General features: G+C 40.0%; 1 protein-coding gene across 4 annotated transcripts in view; it reads left to right on the top strand.

Annotated features, from left to right (window-relative positions):
• LOC310965643 (calcium-dependent secretion activator 1) overlaps positions 1-24,601 on the top strand; it is a gene marked incomplete at both ends in the record, with an annotated part of 320,144 nt that overhangs the window by 81,550 nt on the left and 213,993 nt on the right. For all 4 annotated transcript variants that reach the window (XM_083939356.1, XM_083939353.1, XM_083939354.1 and 1 more), the window contains 2 exons: positions 5,934-6,014; positions 7,437-7,673. In XM_083939356.1, coding sequence (XP_083795482.1) covers positions 5,934-6,014; positions 7,437-7,673 — 318 coding nt within the window. The remainder of the gene's footprint in view (positions 1-5,933; positions 6,015-7,436; positions 7,674-24,601) is intronic.

Consider the following 24,601-nt stretch of genomic DNA (forward strand, 5'->3'; position numbering starts at 1 on the left):
AAATCAAAGCTCTGCTTGAATGTGTAGAATTGCATTTTATTAGTTGCTGAAAGACTTTTTGTTCTGCAGAGTGGAATCCCTATTCAACAGACACGTGAGGTTGTCATCCGATGTCTCATCGACCATCTGGCAGAGGATGCCAGTGTCTTGTTCAAGGACTTTGAGGTTAGTGTAATACTGTATTTTTCGTTATTTTTAACAATGTAATCATGGGTGACCATAGAGTTGCTGCAGTACAGTTTGTTTTTTCCTTACCACACACAAAGAAGAAGCTGCTTTTCATATAGTATAGAGCAGCTGTGGACATCAGATACTGTACTAATCACCCACGTTCATTTATAGATTGATGACTGATGACTGACTGATTTCACTGTCTGTCCTGCTTTAAAGACATCAAATGTTATTTTCTGTGACAATTTTGTTTGGGGAGAGCAATAAATTATATGTAAGCATTAATTAGTTATTTTGTCTGTTTTTAAAAAGAGATCAAAAACAAATTTGGGACCACCACAGTAGTATTGTTCAGTTTGTACACTTTATGTCCTGCTATGTGCTTTTATGTTAGTAGGTGATATTTGTTGTGTGACATGCAGGTTGAAAGTGAGCCCTAAACAGTTATCTTTACAATGTCTGCAGGATGCTGCTGATGGATCTGCCAGTATTCAAGAGGAGTTGGCAGAGGAGGTCATGAAGATTTACCTGCTGCGTAACCAAGATGGGTCAGTCGATGTCGGGATTGTGATTGAGGGCAACACCGTCCTCAGCGGTCTTGGCGATATTAGCAGAGCCTGCTGCTATTTGCTGGGACTGACCTATGCGTTAGATCTGCGATACCCAAAGAACCTCAAATACACTTTTGAGGTATTTCAGAAAGTACTGCTGGAGCTGGAATCTGGACACCTTTCCAACAAGGTTCAGAGACTGAAGAATTACCTCTCTATGTAGTTGTTGGCTATTGTTCAGCAAGATGCTCTCTTAGTGAGAGAATTTTTCTTTTCTTCAAGTCTAAAGTTTAGCTGATGTTCTGTTTCCATTCATAGTGAAATTGCAAGTTAGACTGGTATTTTTTGCTTTTGTGGAACTTTAATGTGAAATGTCACTGTTTTTGGTGCATTTTAGACGGATGCAAAATATGGTTCTTGGTGCATTTTAGAAATATGTAAAATGTCACTGTTCTTGATGCATTTTAGATGTCAGATCAGATGAATAAATGTTTAATTCAAAATGTTTGTGTGTAGAATTGCTTTATGTTTATTATTTTGTTTCATATATTGACCTGATTTTAAAAAATTAAGTAAATGTAACATATTTATTCTGATATTTGATAGTCCAGTATGAATTACATTATGTTAAAAACATTAAGTAAATGTAGCAGATTTGTTTTGTTAAAAAATAATCTCATATTCAGTTGCATATACCTAACATTTTAATTATATCTACTCATTCTCTTTGAGGGGTTTGAACGTAGGGTCACTATTGCATAGACTTAAAATTTTAATTATATCAACTCAATTTTATATTTCATGTTACTCAATGTAGTTGTTCAGATCTACTTAATTTTTTTAGTTACATTTACTTAATTTATTAGGTAAATCTAAATGATTTCACAGCTTTCAAATTTACTCAATATTTTTAAGTGTAAAATGTTACACAGATTAAATTGAGTAGAGCATAGTTAAAGTTTTTAGAGTGTATTTCATGTGACATTATACTGCATTTAGTGACTGGACAAGAAGCATTGACTGCTGATATATAGGACAATAACACTGTGACTTTTCACCACATGTATTACTCTGCTACACAAGTACTGAACATTAAGGGTTGTTATCTATCTTAGATCATAACAAACTGCATGGTAAAAATTAACATAAATAATGAATGGTTGTCAGAAGAGTATGGAATGAAGAAAGAAACCTGGATATTTCAGTGCAAATCTCCAGGTGTGTTCGGGGTCATCCCTATGTTCCCCGGGTCTGGGGAACATAGTAACCCTTTTCCCGAAAAGGGTCCTATGTTTCCTGGTTGCGGTTACAGTTAGGGTTAGGGTGAGTGTCAGGGTTAGGGTCTAAATAGGCCTATTTGCCGGGGAATTCGGCACTGATTGTGTAAAAAATAACAGACCATAGGACCCTTTCTGTGAAAAGTGGGAAACATCGGACCCTTTTTTAAAAAAAAGGTCTGCTTTTCCCTGGTCATTGGGGAACATAGGACCTTGGGAACACAGGACCCAGGGAGGTACGTTCCCATGTGTTCATATGACTGTGGTTAGACAAGAGCAAAAATTAAGCTAACACTAACACTGTAAGGAAAACAACATGGGCTTGGAACGGCTTTTAGCCTTGGCCAAAAAAAAGTATACACTGAACATTCAGTCTGTTAAGAAGATCGAGCTGAAAACAGTCTGTAGAGCAGGTAACATTACTGTCTGATCAGCTGTTGTTTGTCAGAATCACACTGCCGCTGAAGTGACTTTCAAGTGGAGACTCTTATTTTACTGACAGGTTGCACAATAAATGGAAACAAACAGATAAATGTGCATGATATAAAGTAGCTGGCCAGTAATGTATATGGCCTAGCTCACACTAAATAGCAAGCTAGTTTGCAGGAAAATATTTGTGTCTAGTCCTGTACCAATCTAGTTGGGGAACTAGTTGTGTTGGCAGTGCAAAATTAATTACTGTCACTTATTACTGTAAACTAGCAAATGGCGCTTGTAGAACTTTTGTTTAAAGGCAATATATCACATATCACGGCTGTGATTATGTATGTATATTGTATTCTGTGATGATCTAGGACCAAATCACAGCTGTGATATCATTCAGTACAACATCACAACCTCAGGTGGGATATTTTTAATAAACACATCTGTCTAATAAACATTAAGTCAGACCCCACATTCATCTCTGCTCTCCTCCACTACAACACAAATAGACGGGGAGTTTCTTACACAGACGCTGATGATCAGCAGGCTTTTAAAAAAGGGCATAAAGTAGTCCCATACACTGGGACAAACGGACAAACCGAAGCTGTAGAGAAGAACTGGGGCTGAGAAGACATGTTAAAATGATGATTTACTAATATAACAGATTAAATAAAATGATGATTTACTAATATAACAGTTCTGTAAATTGATGATTTACTAATATAACAGTAAAGTAAAAATGATGATTTACTAATATAACAGTTAAGTAAAAGGATGATTTACTAATATAAGAGTTCAGTAAAATGATGATTTACTAATATAACAGTATAAACAGTGATGTGCTGTTGGCTGTTTAGAACAAATGATAAAAAGGATAAACAGAGTAAATGATTCCATGTGCAGTACTTTTTTAATTATATGTTGAGCCTCTATGAAGTTGTGATTTATGGTGGCATGGTATAAGTTACATACGGGCAAAAAAAAAAATCACTTTTGTGTCCCCTCTAATCCTGACATCGGATCTGCATCCCTGCGTGCAAGATGAAGTCAGGAAACTTTAAACCAGAAGTAGCAGTGTTGGAAGTAGGGAAAGGGCCAGTGCTCCACCACTTTATGCTTTTGCCTGTTTTTGCGTGAGGACTAGTGTGATCCTATTCCATGAAGAAATAACAAGAAAAAACAAAAACATTTTAATTTACAACTGAAAAAGGGTTGTTACAATCTGTAACCTCTCGCAACTAAAACTAACACTGCTGGGTTAGCAAAGGAAGAGGCCCCAGGCTGATTTACTCTGATACTATTTTATATGCCAGAAAACTATTAAGTGTGTCCCAGTACATAGTATGATGGCACATGTAGTGTCAGAAATACCAGGATGTCCTAGTACTGGTCAAATTTTGCAGTATGCAAGCCAGCATGCTTTTTTGGCTATTCTGACCCACAGTCCTACGCAGAGCCTGTCCAAGAAGAGGGTCAGAGTTCAAGGTGAAATGTTAGGCTCATTGGAGATTAACCTGACCTGCACAGAAGAGATTCCTGGTGTTCATCACACAATGCATGCCAGTAAAATCTGTGTCTGACTTGATGCCGACTTGCTCTAACATAATTCGCACATGGGCAACAATAACCTCACAAAATCAAGGCAACCACAGTTTTTAGGGTCAAGTGCTGCAACGTCTCTCTACCCAGCGCGGCATGATGGGAAATGCCTGGCTTTCAGCTGAGTTTTTTGTAGAAACTTTTCATATTTGTTGAAATGGAGAGATTGTGATTGCATTTATCCAATTTGAAGGTTTGTTTCTATTAACAGAAACATGTTGTGTGATTGGTGCTGACATTTAGCAATCAGAGACTAAATACATTCATATTACAGATCATCTCAACAGTGGTTCACCTGTATAGCATTTTAACATAATTCTCAGTCATAATCAAAACAAACTGGAGACTGCATTCAAACTGATTTATGGGTATGATAACATTTTAATCAGAATCAGATTTAACAAGATGTGAGTGTCTTTGTTACTTCCTGTAAATGGGTGAAAACTCTGCCTTTTTGTCCCCACCCTGTGCTGCTGCCGCATGCTTCCATCCACTTTACAGCCGAGGCACAGCTCATTTAGAACGAGCCTAATATGAAGAAGGAGTGTATCCCAATTGTATGTGCACTGCCTGCAACATTACATACACTGCAAGGGCAGCTGCAGTGCTATGTACTTGAGTTAAAAAAGTATGCAAGTCTGTGATGCTAATGCAGTTGCAGATCATCAATGAGTGATAGTGAAGACAGGTGTGTATCATTAGGTCCTCTCAGCAGTGAGAGACGGGGCACAGACAAGTTTTGGAAGGAAGTCAAAGTGTTCTGCAGTAAAAAAACATTCTGATAAAAGAAACTCATTGGTTTGCATGTTTGCACATGGGTTTTTGTTCTGTGAGCAGTAACTTGTTTTATATCGTTTTACCTTAACCTGTGCTTACCTAAGCAGGTGGTGGGTTCCATTTAGATTCAAGATTCAAGATTCAAGATTCAAGAAGCTTTATTTATCCCGAGGGAAATTATTTTGCAACAGTTTCAATACAAAGGTGGGAAAGGATCAGAGTAACAATAAGCATAAACATAAATTAAATCAAAATAAAGCTAACATCAGATAAATCAAGCAATGAACTAAGTGTGACAGAGTGCAACAGACATCGTGGTTAAGCGTAGGTATATACAATATACAACAATACGCACTGTTCAGTTTAGCAGCAGATTGAAATTAAATAAGTACAAACTAAATAAGTGAGAAGGAAGAAGAATAAGTTAGGTGACACTTATATTTTAATCTATTAAATGTCACCTTTATATTCATCGTCTCCAGCCTACAGTGCTCCTGTCCCTTTTAAAATTGCACCTTTTTGGTGGCACGCACAAGGGTGCGCATGCGAGATTAATACAGAACTTGGACTCACTCCAAAAAGACACTGCTACAGGGCACAACTAGCAACCAAAAACTCCACTGGGTACTTCTTAAACACAGCAACAAATACAAACTTTTATTAGAGGATATACAGAAAACAAGTAAAAAAATATTGAGAGTAATAAAAGAAAGACAATGCTTGAATCTAAACAAAAAGGTGCCACGGCAGCTTGAATGACATGTGGGTCCTGGTATGACTACGGTAGATACTGTGATAACTCTTTTTCTGCAGCAAGCAGAAGTTAGCAACTGGGGCAATCACTGCAGCAGCAGTTCTTTTCTTTTGTTGTTCTAAATTAATTCCAATAAGGACATTGTTTTTGGATCTGTTTTTGCTTTTGGTCAAGTTTTTAGTCACAGAAGGTGTCAATATGCCCTGTGTGAACACATTTCTCAGGTGCAATTCAATGCAGTTACTTGACCTTCATCTGATTCAATTTTAAACTGCCCCTGGTATCTGGTGTCAGTTTTAAGTTCAGTTTTTGTTATTAACGCTGCTACTTTTGTTATTATACTAAGTAATATTATTTAAGAACAAATCTGTGTTTCCCCAGCTGGACAACCCTGATGAGCAGGCAGCCCAGATCAGAAGAGAGCTGGATGGACGACTACAAATGGCAGACCAGATAGCTCGGGTAAGGGAAAAGGATGGCTGGATTGATAGATGGAAGAATGAATAGATAGACAATTAGATTGATGGACTTAAAGGGCATTACTTTCCCTAGTTTAAATGATTGATTTATCAAAAATGGAGAAGTTGTTGCTTGATTTGGTGTGTTGCTGCTGATGCAGGTCAACATACTCACTTTAGCTAATAGCATTAGCCTACCTCAGCTCTGTCTGCAGCAAGTGTCTCCCCTCTTGGAACAAGCATTTTTCTTTAGGGAAATGAGCTTTGGTAAAATGTCTTCTGCAGTATATCTGGAGTGTTAGGATCCATTTGTAACACAACTAGTCGCAGCTGCAGCCTGTGCTATACTGGTGAGATTTCATAACGAGACTTCAGCATCTTCAGGCACTTTTAATAACAACCTGTCAGTGTTTCAAAAATGATTGTTCCCATTAGCCAATTAGACATGAATGCATGGGAAAAAAGGGTCTAGGTTTTTAGAAATGCTGATATATCCCTTCAAAGTTATAATCCGAAAGAATTGTAATACCTTGTTTCTAGCGGCCTCTTTGGTGGTAAGATGTAACTGCAGGTGAACCTGTTCTTTAAGAGCCTCAATCTTGTCACGTTAGCAGTCGCTATGCATCTTGATTATTTCACTTCATCACTTTGATTAGTTGTTTTTCCTCTGGGCTTGAAGTTGAACTGTCTTCTTTCTCTGTCTGTTTATCCTATCATGCAGTAACCAGGCATTATATAAATATCCAGATGGAAGACATGCATGATCTTTTGTAAAGTTACTGACACTTTGTAAAATTTATTAACACACATTTACATCTCTACTTCTGGTCCATCCCCTCAATGTTCCCCTCTTTAATCCATACACACACATGTTCCTATTACACTTCTGCCCTTACTACAAGCCTGACTAAAAAATTCCAATTTCCTGCTTTCCGATTACGATGAAACGCAGCATAACCATTAGTCATGATCTGGGCCTCACAAATACAGCGCTTCATTTAAATTTTGCACGGGAATTTCGCCAAAGACACTCAAATGTATTTCTGGGCAAAGCAGCAAATACAAGTGCTTTCATTAGTGGGTCATATGATCAATTACCATTGTTTTAACTCACTCTTTGATATTAAGGAACTTAACAGACAATAACTAGATGAAAATCTTGGGGATTATACCTTTAACTAACTTAGTAAGAATACTGATTATCGAATACTGGATATCAAGCATTTCACCTAATTAAAGTACCAGTCGGCAACATTTGTTTGATCATATTCACTGAAGCCAACACTATGGTCCAATAGAACAATTACCACCATACATTACCATGGAAAGTGCCTTTGATAACATTAAAATGTTTTTATTAAAGTTTAGAGTTCACCATAATTTAATGTATGAATTAATGCATTGTCTGTCTTCCTGTTTTGGTCAGCATGGTGGAAGGTTTCCCAGGTTTGCATCCAGAGAGATGGAGGCCATGTTCATTGAGGAGCTGCGATCCTCTGTCAACCTGCTGATGGCCAACCTGGAGAGCATGCCGGTGTCCAAGGGAGGAGAGTTCAAGCTGCAGAAACTGAAAAGAGGTCACAACACCTCCATTATGGACATGGGCCAGGAGGACGAGAACACCCTGTCCAAATCTGATGTGGTGCTGTCATTCACCCTGGAGGTTGGTGGACTTATTAATGGGGTTAATTTAGTTATTTTATTTGCATTCATTAAACAGTGTAAGTATTGGGGATAGGCTTGAGTGATCAATTCCTCAACTTGGTAAACAACGGCACTTTTTTTTTGTACGCAGCACCTCTTGATTCTGCACTTGAATTGATGCGATCCCTCGATCTTGGAATTAACTACTCGTGTCCTACCCTATTAAGGACATGTCCGAGAGAGATAGTTGACATTAACAATCATTATGTGGTCTTTCTGGTCAGAAGAAGGTCCTGGTCCGTTTTACATTGTCCTGGCCCGTTTTACATTGTGTCAGCTGTTGTGCAGCACTGACAGTTTGGATGAGGGTTCATCCTCTGGGACGCATAAAGTGTATGTTGATATTTCTAGTGAGCCTCATGGTAGCCTAAAGGAAACATTAGACAACATGACATGACATAACATGAAAGTATTAAAAGTTCAATAGGAATTAGCACTTTGCAATGATATATGGATATTTCAGAAACAACAGTTCTTCTTAAGAGCTTGAAAGAGTAACATGATAGTGCTATACATGTAGTTTAACTAAATATTCAGCAAATGTGAACATCTTTGATCGTGAACCAGTTGAATTCAGTAAATGCAATTTTCAAAGGTCTACTCCAGTGATTTAGTTTTGAATTTCCATAAAGCAGGGTGACACATTTCAAAAAGTTTACAATGCAGGCCTTCTGTTGTTATTCTGCCATCTCCAAATCTAGGCTGAGATAACCCAGCTAGATTTTTTTCTCAGACCTGACAAAACCAGGCCCTCAGGAAGTGTGCCGGGCTTTGAAACCATTTTGACATAGTGGCCAAATGGTGGAATTACGACTTCCGTCAAAGTAATGCCATGGAGCCAGAAAATTAATTTCCCCATTGACTGACATGGCAAAAGAGACGTCTTTAATTCAGTGGATACATTTTTTGAGCATCACAGATCACATCTGCAGAAGGACTCATTTCATTTCAGAATTTAATAATTCATAACATTAATCATTTAATCTCCATTCAAATCAGCTGGAGCGCTAAAGTGTAGTCTCTAGTGTGTCTGCTCCATGGGCTTAACATTGCTTAAGAAGTGCTGCCGATCACCTGGTGTTGTTAGATTACACTTTTTTGGCTTCACGTGTCACTGAGTAACTTTCATCACTCTATATGTCCATGGACAAAACTGAAAACATAATAAAAAACAGAAGACATTATAAAACAGTTTTCACTGAATCACTCAATTTTTTCTACACCTGACTGAATTGACTTGGCTCATCTAGGATCCCAAAATAGCTAAGGCGCATGCTTGAAGATGTTTTCCCCTCATAATTGAAATTTTGGTAAAATAAAACAAAAAATGTCAACATGGACAAAGGAAGATATGTGGCTCAAGTGACAATGTGGGTTCAGACATCAGTCACACTTCTATTTCTGGGAAATAACAGATAAGATGTGCACAAGATGGCACAGTACTTAGTCCATCAACAAATGCCTGCCACCACTTCTCACTAAATTGAAGTCCTAGTTCCCCTTCCAAGCAGTCTTTGATTTGGAGTTTGTGTGATCATAAACGATCCAGAATATGGTTATACATTTCTGAAATAATCTCTCTTTGTTGTGACTTAAAGTTTAGCAATCTCTCCTACAGTTGTTGAGGAGGTTAAGAGGAGAAATTAGAAAAACCTTTTTGAAACAAAGTGACTAATTGGAAGGTACCTAAAAAATGATTTAAAAATAATCCATACAACACCACAGGATTTTTAACATACAATGAGATTTTGGTTGGAAGAGAGGAGCATATGAGAGCAGATATAAAAGATGTTGGACTGCAAAAAAGGGCTTCCAGTTTACAACAAGGTAAATAAGGAAAGTCAATCCAGAGGCCTACTTTTTTAATATGAGTAGCCCAATAGTAAAATTGAAAGTTCTGTAGGGTAAGACCACCAAGAAGTAATACGCACCCTATATAAGCAAACTTATCATTTTATTCTAAGGAGTCAAAGTTTCACATATTTTTAAATATTTACGTAAGAATAGAGGAAATGATTCGAACAAATAAAGACATTTAGACAAAACCTTTATTTTAATGACATTAATATCCCCAATAAGAGAGAGAGAGAGAGAGGCCGATTACTGTATCTCTGAAGGTCAGATTTATTTTTGGTGAATTTTTCTGAATGAAAAATGTGGATTTGGAAAAGTGGTTTGGGAATTGCTTTTGGATAAAATGTCTCATTTGAAAGTACCAAAATATATTGCGTAGGATCCGTGCAGGAAGGGAGAGGAAGCTTGTCTTCAAAATTACACACGAGATATGATTTAAAAAACACTGTACTTAAAATGGATGGAGCGTCCGCTGTCCAGCACCCGTTCCTGACATCAGGCGGAATCCTGTCCTCCTTGGTGGAGCGGAATTTTTCCTTACCGGTTTAACCTTCAGTCAGGACTCAGGCCTGATCAGCAGATCGTCCATCCCATCCTCGTCGCCAAATGTGAAAGAAATTCTCTGTCCTCAGTGTTTCTCAAATCATGTCTTTACTAAATACTGCATGCATACAGGATAGAGTCTACCAACAACCAGGTCTCAAATGATCTCTGCCTGTCTCCAAGTCACTTCAACATTTATACAGTAACATCAAAGCTCCTTACAGACACAGGGACATCAAAGTAACCAAAACACACTACCAAATGTTTATGACCCCAGTGGATGCTATCAGTGTTTACGACCACCCCAAATGTCACCATTTGCAAACCCCCATGTGACTCCTATCCACAATCCCCCCAGCACTCATTCTCAGCTTGACTGTTATGTTAATCAAGGATTTACATCATAGATAAATAAGGTAGGTCAATCTTTGGTTATTTCTCACAATAGTCAATGGTAGGATTTTCAAGATTAGCCAGAAACTGAATCACCTTGATGGTGTCTGTGAGAAATTTGGATTTTTACAGACTAGAGTAAAATAACTCAAATGAGGCATTCATTTCCACAGGATCTGTGACCATTATATTAGAAGAATTTTTAATTTGAGGTATGAGACGTGAGGTGGATTGCCGTTTCAACTGGTGTGCCAGTACCTTACTCACGGAAAGTACCACAAGTTAGTAATAACAGACGCTCAGCACTACAAGTTGAAATTAGATTAAAATCTATCTGGAGATTAAGATGCTTCTTAAATAGATCTGGAGAGGGATCTGATGTGCACCCTTTATCAAAGCAACTGATCGATTGACAAAAAAAACATTAAAAAAATGTGCTGTCTCTGATGCTGTATGTGCTTTGGAATTTTGAATTTACCCAACAAATTCCATAGACCAAAAACATGGGGTCAATTGCACCTCTGGTCACCATTTGCCGTTACGCCATTTAAACGTAAGTCGCTTGTAAATCTTATGCCTAGTCAGAAACAGGTGTTCAAATCAAATCAAATCAAAACTCTGCGGTTTCTAGATCTACAGCCTGGTAACGTTACACAACACAGGAGCCACAAACTTTGAACAACAACCCACATAAGCTCTCCTGTTAAAGTCTCCATTATATCTACGGTAGCTAATTCACAAACATGTCTGTCAGCTCAGCTCGTTGAACTAGCATCAACAAGATCAATTTTCACATCTCTTCATCATCTTGTCCATGGAATTTTCTTCTCTGATACTCCATAATTATCTTACTCCAAATGATAAATGATTAGCTGCACATTAGCAAGGCAGCGGGAAATGTGGGTATTCACTTGAATGCACATCGCTAAGACCAGGCTTAGTTAAGACTGTGAAACGGGCATCTGATCAAAAGAATACTAGAGCTGATGATGATGATGTAAGGGATTATATTATACTATATAGTATATAATATATAAATATATAATTCTATTTCTATGTTTTATTCTTTACTTTTATTCTATTCTGTTTGTTGAGGGAGGAAACCCCGGAAGATCAGTTTAGTAGTTAGTTGAACTAGAGAGCTCAGAATGTGTCTTGTTTTATGTTGTTTTTGTTCTGCTCTATGTGCGTTGATGTTGGTTTTTTTTACCCTTCTTCCCCACTCTCTTCCTCCACTACTACAGATTACTTTAAGGTCATGTAGTGTCATTCTAATTTGTTATTATTGTTACAAACTGGCCTGGGGATGCCTAGGATCCCCCAGTTAGAGCTGGTTAATGTGGCCCGGGAAAGGGAAGTTTGGGTTTCCCCTGCTAAAGCTGCTGCCCCCGTGACCCGACACCGGATAAGCAGTTGAAGATGAGACGAGATGTTACTATGGCTAAAGACATGTACTGGAGTGCGTCTGATTTCCTGGAATACCAAGAGAATGAACAAAGCGATCAAAATAGTTAAGGTCCTGACACAGTTGCAGCAACTTTAGGGGGATGTGATGTTTCTGCAGGAAACACATCTCAGAACAGCAGACACCTCACGGTTATAGGAGGGCATGGAGGAGCCCCTTATTCCACTCGAAATTTACAGATAAAATAAAAGTTTATAAAAATGTTTACAATGTCTCCGGTTAGAGAGGTTAAGGCTTTCACAAAGGGGATCTTTGGAAGCATTCCACAGAACCTAGGAGCCACTGCTAGCTCTTATTAGCAATATAATCACTGTTATTCCTGACGATGCTGAGGACACTACCTAGTGCTGAAAGGAGAGAGACCCCCCCCCCACCTATTTATTTCTATTTTGTTGTCTTTCTCTTTCTTGAATTACGTTAATTATTTTTGCTATTAGTTTTAGTGTGTTTTTCTTTCTTTTCCCTTTTTTTTAAAACTTTGTCTTACGTTATCTACTTTTGTTACACGTTATTCGGTTACTTGTCTTTTCTTTTCATTGGGACCGTGTCTGACATGGGTTGTTGGGAGGGATAGGGGGAATCATGTTGGGGGTTTTCTGTTTTTGTCTGTGGTTCTTTTTTTTTCACCTTGAAGCAAATGTACTGTACATGTGTTATACCTGTTCCTGTGTTCTGGTCTTCAAAAATCAATTAAAAAAATTGAAAAGAAAAAAAAGAAAGCGATTTCAGTAGGCTGGGTCTTATCAAAAACCCTTGCATATGATTGGATAAACCACTTTTCCGTCATCTTTATTGACATGCTAATTCAACCACTCACCTCGAAACCAATCCGTGACGTTGATGAGAGCGACGCAGGGAAAAGCCAAACAGAACAGCCGACATTGTTTGCACTAGAGATGAGCTTGATACTCGTTTTGGATAACCCACTTTTGGAGAGTACGAGTATAATCCAAGTTATTACGCGCCAATATCCGTGTTTGGATTGAATGAAAATCCTCATTAGCGGACTGTGTCTGCGTTCTGTGTTAAGCTTGTCACAGTGCCGCTCCGCTGCAGTGTCCGGCCCCTTTTGCTAAACGCACGTGCGCATACACATGCACACGCACACACTCTCCCTCCGTCACTCAGACTCGCGGGTCTTTTCCTTTAACTTTCAAGTTTCTTCAGCTTCAGGTTTGTCTTAACTTTGGTTTGTACTCACTTATTAACAGCAGAGTTCTGTAAAGGTGGGTTAATTCAGACGTGCTGCTTGGTAGAATGGGACTCGTGGTGCGTCTCTGCCTGTTGGAGATTTGTTTTTGTTTTGTTTTAACTGAGTCACTTTCTTGCTGTATTCCATAAAAAAATAAAGGTAGTAGTGGTACACACACACACTCCCTCTCCCTGCCGGTCGTCTGAGCTTTTTTTAAAAACAAAAATATTAGAAATCCCACTCATCATAAAAAAATGAAAAGTTAAAAAAAGAAAGATCAAAACCATCAATTCTGATGCTGTCCTGGAAATAGTTTTCTAATCAGCAATAAATATAACTATTTCTGATCAACCCATATCAATTACATGCTTAAAATAACATACTGGTTAAAGCCCAGCACATTACAAGACAACTTGACCCACTTCCGGGTTAAATTCTGCCCACCCCGAGTACGGATACGGATAATTCATATGATAAACAGATACAGATACAGATGATGCTGTACTTGCTCATCCCTAGTTTTCACTGAAAAAAGCCATCGTAGACATTCTCCGGTGTTCTTTTTAAAAAAGATTCGCTAGATTGGACAACACAGATAAAATAGCAGCATCGATGTTGACGCATGCTTCCTCGATGCGAGCCACCACAGTCGTTTCTCCGCTACATCACATCTATAAAACCCCGTCTGGGGGTCCTGATTGGCTTGACCATTTTTTGCGGACCCTTAAAATCACTTTTCTATGGAGCTAATCCAGATGGTTGAGTGGAGCTAGGCGGAACGAAAGTCATCTTGCCAGAGTCAGGTAAGGGGGAAAAAGACTCTTGGTTCCAAGTGGAATCTCTGTGTCAGTGAATGAAGAAGAATGAAGTGCTGAGAAGCAAGTGAAAAGGTTGGAGCAGAAACCATCCTGAAGCTAGAGGCATTCACTGAGAGAAAAGGTGCTTGCTTGTACCACCTGCTGATGTTTTCGCTCATATGTGACCCATATCTGATTTGCTTTTGACTGTGTGAACAGCGCAAGTCACATTGAATCTGACATTTTCCAATCAGAATCAGGCCACTTTTAAATGTGCTACTGAATCTGATATGTATCTGATATTTTGAATGTGACTGCAATCTGAACAGCCAGGTTGCATTTAATGTGTCTTTGACGTCATTCTGACCCTCGCTGCACTGTTTTGTAAATGAACAGCCAAACAAAAAATCTGATTTTAGTAATAAATGGTAATTGACCTGCAGTGTCAACGTAACATTAATTTCCAACTATTTTTTTAACTCTATCTATGATAAACAGTGAATTAATGCAAGTTTTGCCTGCTACATTTCTAAGCTATAAATTTCCAAAAATTGATTTTACCTGAACAAATTCAACTGCCAGAGAAGAGGCTTCAAACTGCTGGTAGCCAAATTCCTTCAGCATAGTAAGTGCCAGTGCCAGTGATGCGACTCAGTGTCTGGGCTGCCACAGACACCTTCATCTTCTGCCCATCGAAGTTAACATGCCTTCTTGAAATCTTGTTTGCTGATCGGAGAATGGAAGAAGAGACCTTGAGACGATGGCTTGAGATCACACCAATATCTTTATTGGAGCACTTTGCAAAGCGGAGACAAGTTCTGATACAACTCAAACCAGGTCATACATCAGACGAGTCTGTTGTGGTCTAAGAGTAGCGGCTTTAAATACCCTGGTGGGCTGATGGTAACGCCCCAAAGGTAAAAAAGGCGGCAATGGACGTTAATCTGCCTAGCAACATCTGATAACACTAAAGGCTGAGAGAAGGAAATTAGTGCATGTCCCTATATGGCTATCTAGAGAGACAGATGTGTCTGAGATCTCTATCGTGCACACTCTACAGATCTGAACTCTCTTTTCTGTGAGGCTCTGTGATGCAAGTTATTATCTGCTCAACCAGCAAGGATTAGTCTCATTCCAGGGGTTTATGTACCATGACCCCACTGTGTACCAACTTCAGCCATTTCAAAAGACACATGAAGAGAGCAGCTCATTTCTCTATCTTCCACAAGACCTTCATATTCCTGAACGTTATTCAGATCAACTTTGTGTTGCCATTTCACTGTTCCAGATGGACTGATGGAGCTATATGCCTCAAGCATGTTCCTGGCCAATTTTAACATGTGGCATGGGTCCATGATCAGGTAAAAGTCAGGTGAAAGTTTCAGTGGTGTGAACTGACCCGTCTCATTGCGTATCTAGCCGGCTGATGTCGCCAGTGATTCACCTTGTCAAATCGCAGGCAGCTGGTTTTAGAATGTAACACACGTCACTTGTTTCAACAGCTAATCAAACGGAGGCTCAACATTTAAGAGGGAGGAAAAAAAGACGGGGAGAGAGTCGGAAAGAAAGAGGGTCAAGTGGGCAATACGATGAATAAGGAGAGGGAGTGCCGACCATAATCCAGAACAAAGCAGTGAATCAGTGAAATAAAACGGTATTTTTTATCACAACTAGAAATGCAGCTGTAGCGAGTATCTCACTGTCTCTGTCCTAATTTATATTTTGTAATGCTACAAATTATATCCACCTACGAAAAAAAGCCTGAAAAGTCGGAGGTAAGAACAGAAGTACAGAGAGAAGAGGCATTGCTATTGAGATGATAACCCATCTCGCCTCATCTCCTTGGTCTTACCAGGCAGGTTTCCGAATGTTGCAGACCTGCACACCGCAAGTAGTTGCAAGTTTCCACTCGACTCGTTGAGAATCTTTGGTCTGAACTTGGCCATCGCAGCGGAGTGGCCATCAGAACAGGGAGATTTCCCGGTGGCCAATAAACTCAAGTAAACTGACTGCCCTGCGCAGTCAGCCGGCCCATTGAGTTAAAACTCTCCAGAATTAAGCAGTGGTGTGCCGAGGTAGGAGGCAAATATCCAGGACTGTCTCTCTTCCACCTTTCAACCTCTCGAACCGTTTCTCTGCCATCCGATGTCACCGTTCACCCCGATGATGTCCTCAGGGCCGGGGCTGATGCATGCCCTCTGTGCGCCGAGCTCTCGGCTGGTGTGCCGCCCTCTCCGCTCCTGGTTGTGGCGCCTTTCCCGATGGACACGGCGGGGGCTCCAGTCACCTCAATTCGGTGACTGTCTCGACTCCCGTAGCTGCTACCGCTGTAAGCCTCTCTGGGAGAGTGGGCTCTTCTGGTACCGTCAAATCTCCACCCGGCGCCGGTACTGAACGGCCGGCTGGCCGTTTCACCGCAGGATGGCAGAACACCTGGCTGGGAATGCCCTGCTCGCCTGTACTAGCCCTGTTGATGCTAACAACGTGCTTCGCTCGCCACCTCTACAATACATCCCTGCAATCCCAAATGGCGTTATCTATTCCTTTTCTGGTAAAAAAAATCCTGGATTTACACAAACACATCCCTGCTTTTGCCGACCGTCACCCGTCTGCCCACACGATCATCCAGTACTGTGGCGTGAACAATCTCAGGTGCAGACAGTCAACAAAACTCAGCGCTGATTTGTTTCATTACCAACTTTAACACATTGTGGAAAAGGACTGATCTATTCTCAACTTCCACCTACACATCAAAGGTCTCACTGCACTAGCCTCCCACATTACCACACATCTCCCCTGTTCCACAGATTGACGCCATAAGTCCACCACCATCTCCACCTCCATCCCCATCTCCACTTCACAACCTGCACACATCCCAGTCATAACAAACAAAAGACCACGACATATCCACCGTCCCATTACACCTCCCGGTCCTTCCCGTCATAACCTGAAACATATCACCATCAACATGGTCTCAGAGTCAACCAGCCCACATGCAGCCCTCCACATGGCACTTTTTAACATTTGTTCCCTGTCTAACAAGTTTTTTTTTTTATCATCAATGACCTTATTTTAGAGAACAAACTTGACTGTTTATTTTTAACTGAAACATGGCTGAGCACTGATGAACCAGCTGTTCTCACTGAGGCTTCCCCACCAAATTTTAGTTTTTTAATTTCCACCAGGAGTGGTAAGAGAGGTGGTGGGACTGCAACTATCATCTCAAACTCTTTAATAACTAAGGACATTTCTCTTACCAACTATTCATCATTTGAACACGATGCCTTTGTTTTTAGCAGTCCTCCGATAATATGTGTGACTATTTATAGACCACCCAAGCACCACCCCTCTTTTTATCGATTTTACACTCAACTTACAACGGGGTTTTAACTGGTGATTTTAATATACACACAGTTAATAGTTAAGATCCCACTGCAAGTGAATTTTTAAATCTTTTAATCGACCTGGATTTTAAGCAGCACATCACGCAGCCCACTCACAACAAAGGACACACCCTGGACCTGGTAACAACATATGGCCTGTCCACAGGTGTGTCCTCTGTTGTCGATCTGGGTGTGTCCGACTATTATGGTGTTTTTTTTAAATCTCCACTTTTATCTAACAGGAGGCCAGGGTGAGAAAAGTGACGAAGCGCTATCTTACTTCTGAAGTGACAGTGCAAATTTTGTTGAAATTTTACACAATAGCACTGCTGACATTTTACCTGCACCCTGCAATTTTATTGTTGGCAATTTTAAGAGTAAACTCAGGTCAGCCCTAGGATTAGTGGCTCCACTTCCCACAAAAACAATATCAACAAAACCTACACCACCTTGGATAAGGACTGAAATAAACCAACTGAAAAGCAGTTGCAGGAGTGCAGAGAGAAAATGGAGGCAGACAAAGTTAACAGTTCACTATGACATATTCCAGGTCCACTCTTTTAGAGCAAAACAATGTTGCTTTTGATGGACGTGAACCATCACTTTTATCTGAGAAGACAACGGAGCATCATTTCCCGGTTGATGCAGTAACACTTGGTAGAGTTTTCTCCCGAGTTAACCCAACAACCTGTCTTTAAGACCCAATTCCCACATCACTTTTAAAATAATTTTAAGCGTTCTTTGAGTTTGAACTTTTAAACCTTGTGAATTGCTCTCTCCAGACGGGTGTCTTCTGAAGAAGAGCAATTTGGATCCTGGCAATTTCGCCAACTACCGACCTGTATCCAACTGTCAGTCAAGGTGCTACTGGATCTTAGCTTTGCTTTTGGAGTAGAGTAGACTACCACATATTGTTAAATATACTCAGACACCTGGTGGGCCTCTCTACACAAATATCGTCACTTTCTTGTGAGCATGGATACTGGTTCCTCAGGAATGCATGAACTTAAGTGTGAGGTGCCCCAGGGGTCGATCTTAGGTCCAATTCTTTTTAATTTATATATGCTCCCCCTTGGAGACATCATCAGGAGATACGGCCTTCATTTTCACAGCTACGCTGATGATACACAGCTACGCTGATGATACACAGCTCTGCATTGCTGTGTCTCCTGATACAGATGGCCTATTGATTCCCTTTCAAACTGTATATTAGATATAAAGTCATGGATGGCACAGAACCTCTTACAGCTCAACCAGGACAAAACAGAGAATTTAATTATTGGTCCTGAAGGCAAGAGAGAGAAACTTTTACCAAAACTAAATGCTTTTAAACATTCACAGTGCATAAAAAACCTGGGCAATCTTATTGACTCAGAGCTTGATTTTATTACACACATCAGAAATACTATAAAGATTGTTTTTTACCAACTTAAGAATATAGCCAGGGTTCACCGTTTCTCTCTCTGGCCAGCACAGAGGTGCTAATACATGCTTTTATCTTTAGCCGGTTAGATTACTGTAATGCCCTGCTCTCTGGTCTCCCAAAAAAGAGCATTTCACATCTTCAGCTGCTCCAGAACTCAGCTGCACATGCTCTGGTAAAGACCAGAAGGCGGGCTCACATTACACCAGTTTTAAATCGCTGCATTGGCTCCCTGTGCGCTTCAGGATTGATTTTGAGGTTCTTTAATTCGTTTTTAAGTGTCTAAACGGCCTTGGACCTTCTTATCTATTTGACCTGCTTTTACCGTATCGGCCCTCGCGGACCCTGAAGCCCTCCGGTACTGGTCTCTTATCTGTTCCCAATGCAAGAACCAAAACCTTTGGTGAAACCTCATTTTATCATTACGGCCCGAACCTGTGGAACAGACTGCCGGAGGACCTCAAGGCCACTGAGTCTGTTGATGCTTTTAAACGCAGGCTCAAGACTCACCTTTTTAATTTAGCTTTTAACTGAGTTATCTTTTACTCTTTTAGTATTACTCATTTATCCTGTACTGTCAGTTTTCTTGTCTTTTAATTGTCTCTTAAAGGTTTTATTTTTAATTTAGTCATTTAGTCATTTATTTTTGTTTTGCTCTCTGTTATTCATATTGAGATTAATTTATGTTGTTTAAGGAGGTTTTTCATTTCTTTTAGTACCTAATTTATTTATTAATTGTCTCTTAGTTTCCTGCTCCATTGTTCTCCTCCTGGGGGCCCTCCACTCCGAGAGGTCTTTCTGGCCTGCCTGCGGGGGTGCCGGGCGTAGATAGTTGGGGAGTCCTGACCCAGGGCTTTATGGCCGTGGTATGGGTCCTTATCTGTCTGGGTCGAGGTAGTCTCTGTGGCGGCTTCCCCTGTAGTCGTGGGCTTGGATGGTTCTCAGTGGGGATTGCCTTGGGATGGTGATTCCTCACTCAGTCATCAGTACTCAGCCATACAGCCATGGAGAGGTTTCATGTCCTCTCTTTTAAGGAGAGGTTTTATGACTGCAGTTTTGAAGGCCTTTGGGAAAGTGCCCGATTGAATAGAGTTATTAACTATTTGCAATACGTCTGTTGATAGGCAGTGAACAAAATTCTTAAATAAGTTGGTAGGTAAAGCATCAAGACAGCAGGTGGTTGGCTTTAGATCTGTCACTGTTTCCACTTGAGTTTTAGAGTCTATGGCATTAAAGCTTGCCATCATTGCTGTGTTATTTTGGCCTAAACGGGGTGGTGATCCAACTTTATTGTTTGAGATATTGATGGCACGTCTGATGCGTTCAATTTTATCAGTATAAAAGAATGCAAACTCATTGCATTTCTGTGTAGAATGGAGTTCGGCTGGTATTTGTGTTGGGGGGTTGGTCAGTCTGTCGACAGTTGCAAATAGGGTTTTGGCCTTATTAGTGTTGTTGTTTATGATATTGGAGAAGAATGTTTCTATAGCACTTTTTAAGACTAAATTGAAGTATGAGTATGAATATGAAGTTTTGTATTTCGCCAGATTCGTTCAGCCTTCCTGCACTCTCTTGTCTGGGATGTTACAACAGCAGCTTTTCTCCAGGGTGCCTTTTGCTTACCAGAAATTGTTTTAACTGTAACAGGTGCAATGACATCTATGATATTCACAATTTTGGAATTAAAGTTGTTTACAAGATCATCAGCATGGCATGGGTTTAGAGGTGGTAGCGAGGAGATGGCATTTTTAAAGAGTACATTAGCATGTTCATTGATGTAGTGCTTTTTGACATTCTTTGATTCTGTTTGTGTCTCCGGAATTAAAGAAATATTAAAGAAAACACAGAAGTGATCAGACAATGAAAGATCAGTCACAAGAACATCAGAAACATTGAGACCTTTTGTGATTATCAGGTCCAGGGTGTGTCCTTTACAATGAGTAGCCTCTTTCACATGTTGAGACAGTTCAAATGTATCTAAAGTAGTAAAAAGTTCCTTTGCACCCTTGTCATTCAAATCGTCAATATGGAAATTAAAGTCACCAGTTATAACTAGGCAGTCAAAGTCAGTGGAGATGCTAGACAATAATTCGGTAAAATCATCGAAAAAATTTGCTGAGTATTTAGGTGGCCTGTAAATAATTAACAGGAGAATTTTGGGAGAGCATTTCAACACAGCACACAGGTATTCGAATGATGTAAAATCACCAAGTGACATCTGTTTCCCCTGAAATATGTTTTTAAATATAGCAGCAACCCCTCCCCCCCTTTTCCCAGATCTACATACATCAATAAAGTTATAGTTTGGGGCTGCTGTTTTGATCAGAATGTTTGCACTGTTATTTTGCTCCAGCCATGTTTCAGTTAAAAACATAAAATCAAGTTTGGAAGTAGTAATAAAATCGTTGACTAAAAATGATTTGTTATTCAGAGACCTAACATTGAGCAGACCCATCCTGATGGTGTTATTGACAGGCTTCGATGTTGACTTTGATTTGGAGAGAATAGGAATGAGATTGTTTATGTTAGCAGGGTGTCTAAGTTTCTCAATGTTCACTCTCTTGGTAGTCACAACAGGAATGTAGAAGGTGCCAAGCTTTGACGTAGGCAGCCTTGGGCCCAGCTGATAATGTGGTTTACTACTGAACCCTTTTCTGTATCAGTTATATTCAGGACTGCTGTCAGGGCGGGGTGGGGGTGGCCATGACGGGGAGGAGGAGTGAGCAGCGTCAAAGCTGGAACGAACTACTGAAGGTGGACATTGAGGGCCTAGAGGGGGTTGACGTTAGAGGGGCGAAGTAGGGCTGAGGGTTTGTTAAATAGAAGTAGGGCGGGGAGTGGGTGGGGGTAGCTCCCTGAACTCCAAGGGGGAGAAAGGCTTACTTGAGGAAGGGGGAAGGATGGAGACCTGGATGGAGGCTTGGGGGGTGTGGGGGAGGGATCTTCACACGCATTCGAAATGAAGGGGGCGGTAGAGGGGGATGGACACCTCTCCTCTTTGCTCTGGTGTCTCTCATGGTCAGCGCTCTCCTTTTGCAATGGCCGTCCTCCTTCGACGTTCATGATAAGCTGTGTTGTGTCTTCCTTTTTCGTTGGTTCCTCTTGTCTCTTGTCCTTGGCATTGATGATAGATGGATGACACAGGAAGTAAGACATGTTGGTCATGAAAAGCTTTACTCCCAGCTTATTTAGACAAAGTCCGTCTGCCTTAAAAAGATGCCTGCGGTCCCAGAAAAAGCTAAACTTGTCAATAAAATGCATCGAACGAGCAAGAAAAGTGCTGGAGAGCTACTCATTCAGCGAGTAAAGTCGACTGAATCTCTCAGCTCCTCTCCCGATCAGGTGTAGAGGACCACTGATAAACACCTCAGCATTCATAGCTCTGACTGTTTCAAATAGTTTATTGAAGTGCTCTCTCAGCCCCCCTGATTGTTGTTTTTCAATGTCATTAAAACCAATGTGCAGAATGATATTTTTCACATTTGGGTGTGCATCCACAATTTCCAGGTTTCTTTTTTCCAAGTCAGACACCGTATCCTTCGATAAAGCAGAGTACTTTGGTGTTATTATTGCTTTTCATATCTTTTACAGAAAACTCACCCACAATCAGATTTTCCCGCCCACTTGTTAGCTTTCTCTGTTGTTTTAAGTTAGCAGGTCTTACCCTGCTGCATGGTGATGGTTGGTTAGTCAGGCAATCAGAGGGGGATCCATTGTCTGGCAACAGTGGAGCAAACCTGTTCTTTAGTTGAACACTTGCTTGCTGTGGAGGTTTCTTGGTACTTTTCCTCTTCTCAGCTGTCCGCTGCTGTGTCCTATGTGGCAGTGGAGTTGATCAAGCGCTATGCCTGGATGGAGATGGTAGCGCAGGCCAACCGGTCAGATCAGAGATATCGGAGCGCTGGGTCCTCCCAGTTATCCGTTCTCCCTTGTCGCAGGGAGGTGGTCTTCTCTTTGGCTTTGCACCAAGTGTTTTCCAGGGAGGATTATCACTGTTAGATTTATTACCCTGTACAGGGACCTCCCGTTTCCTTGTAGCTTCATCATTGTTAGTTAGCTGGGTTCTGGCATGCCCCTGTCCACTGTTTTCAGTCAGTGCTAGAGTGGTATTGTTTCCACAATATCCATTCACTTCTATATATACTTCTAACCGATTATTTTTTGTTTCCAACAGTAAAATCTTCTGTAGTAGTTTGTGGTAATCTTCTGTATAGAACGGAGGCATCTTCTGCTGATTACCTTTAGCACTGTAGCACAGGCTCAGGCTTATCTTGAATGGTAGGCCTCCCTGCCTAGCGTTGAGGAAGTCGTAAAAATATTGAAAAATGCCTCTGTTATCTAAAATAAATATAATCCCACTGGTTTTGTAAGTATCCAGGAGCTGTTGCTCTTTGTTTCTTATTGAGGAGAAGCAAATAGTAGCAGATAGTAGCAAAAAAAATGCAAGCAAAGGCGAGGGCAAGCAGAAAAGCGTCTGCACTTTAGCAAAGCAGGAAGATAAACACAATCAGTGATATCAGTGACCACCTTCCTGTTTTTACAGTTCATGATAGCAACTACAAGGGTAATAAGCTGGACAAATATATAGACTATAAATGAATGAGGACAGATGACTTCATGAATGCAGTAAAAAACAACCTATTGGTGCATGACTGGGATTCAGTTTACAAAGAATCTGACACTGATGAAGCATTCTTAACAATATTTAAGTCAATATATGACAAACATTGCTCTGTCAAACAGTTCAATGGGAAAATTAAATATGCAGATTGTCCTTAGATCTCAAAAAGGTTTACAAAATGCCTGTAAAAAGAAAAATACACTCTACAAGGTCTTCATAAAACAGAGGACAAAAGATGCAGAAAATAAATACAAAATATATATCAAATAAATTAACTAAAATATTAAGAGAAAGCGAGAAAGAATACTTTCATAAAGTATTGGAGAAGAACAAAAATAATATGAAAGGAATGTGGGGCATACTAAAGAAGGTCATAAAAAATGGTCCAAAGCAAGTGAATTATCCTAAGTATTTTATCTAATAATCTATCTAATCTATCTAATAATAATTACATTTTTGGTAAATGCTGGGCCTGAACTTGCAGGAAACATCCCTGATGTTGTGCCTTCTGCAGAATTGAATGACCTGTTAATTGATCAAAATCCTACCTCCATGTTTCTGACAGCTGTGGAAGAGAAAGAAATTATTGATCATCTTTCTTTCTTATTGAATTGTAAAATCAAAAGATCTACGGATTGTGACAGAATTGATATGACTGTTGTTCAAAAGGTCATAGAGGGAATTTCAGAACCACTTGCTTACATCTGTAATTTATCATTTCAAACGGGTACATTTCCTAACAAAACGAAAACAGCAAAAGTCATTCCCTTGTACAAAACAGGGGATAAACACAACTTCACAAATTATAGACCGGTTTCTCTACTGCCATAATTCCCCAAAATTCTAGAAAAACTTTTCAATTACAGGTTAGCCGAATTCATAGACAAACATCAATAACTTACAGACAGTCAGCACGGATTCAGGCTAGACCGTTTAACAGCACTCGCATTAATGGAATCAATTGAGGAAATTACAAACTCTATAGATCAAAAACAGTACGCAGTTGGGGTATTTATTGACCTAAAAAAAGCATTTGACACAATCAACCATGAAATACTTTATAATAAACTGGAACGGTACGGCATCTGGGGGTTAGTTTTAAATTGGTTAAAGAGTTAACTTAGTAACAGGAAACATATGTGCAGTTGTGTGAATATTCCACTTCATGTTTGAATATTACATGTGGTGTGCCACAGGGGTCAGTACAGGGTCCACA

This window comes from Echiichthys vipera (assembly GCF_963691815.1).
Source record: "Echiichthys vipera genome assembly, chromosome: X".
Lineage (NCBI taxonomy): Eukaryota > Metazoa > Chordata > Actinopteri > Perciformes > Trachinidae > Echiichthys > Echiichthys vipera.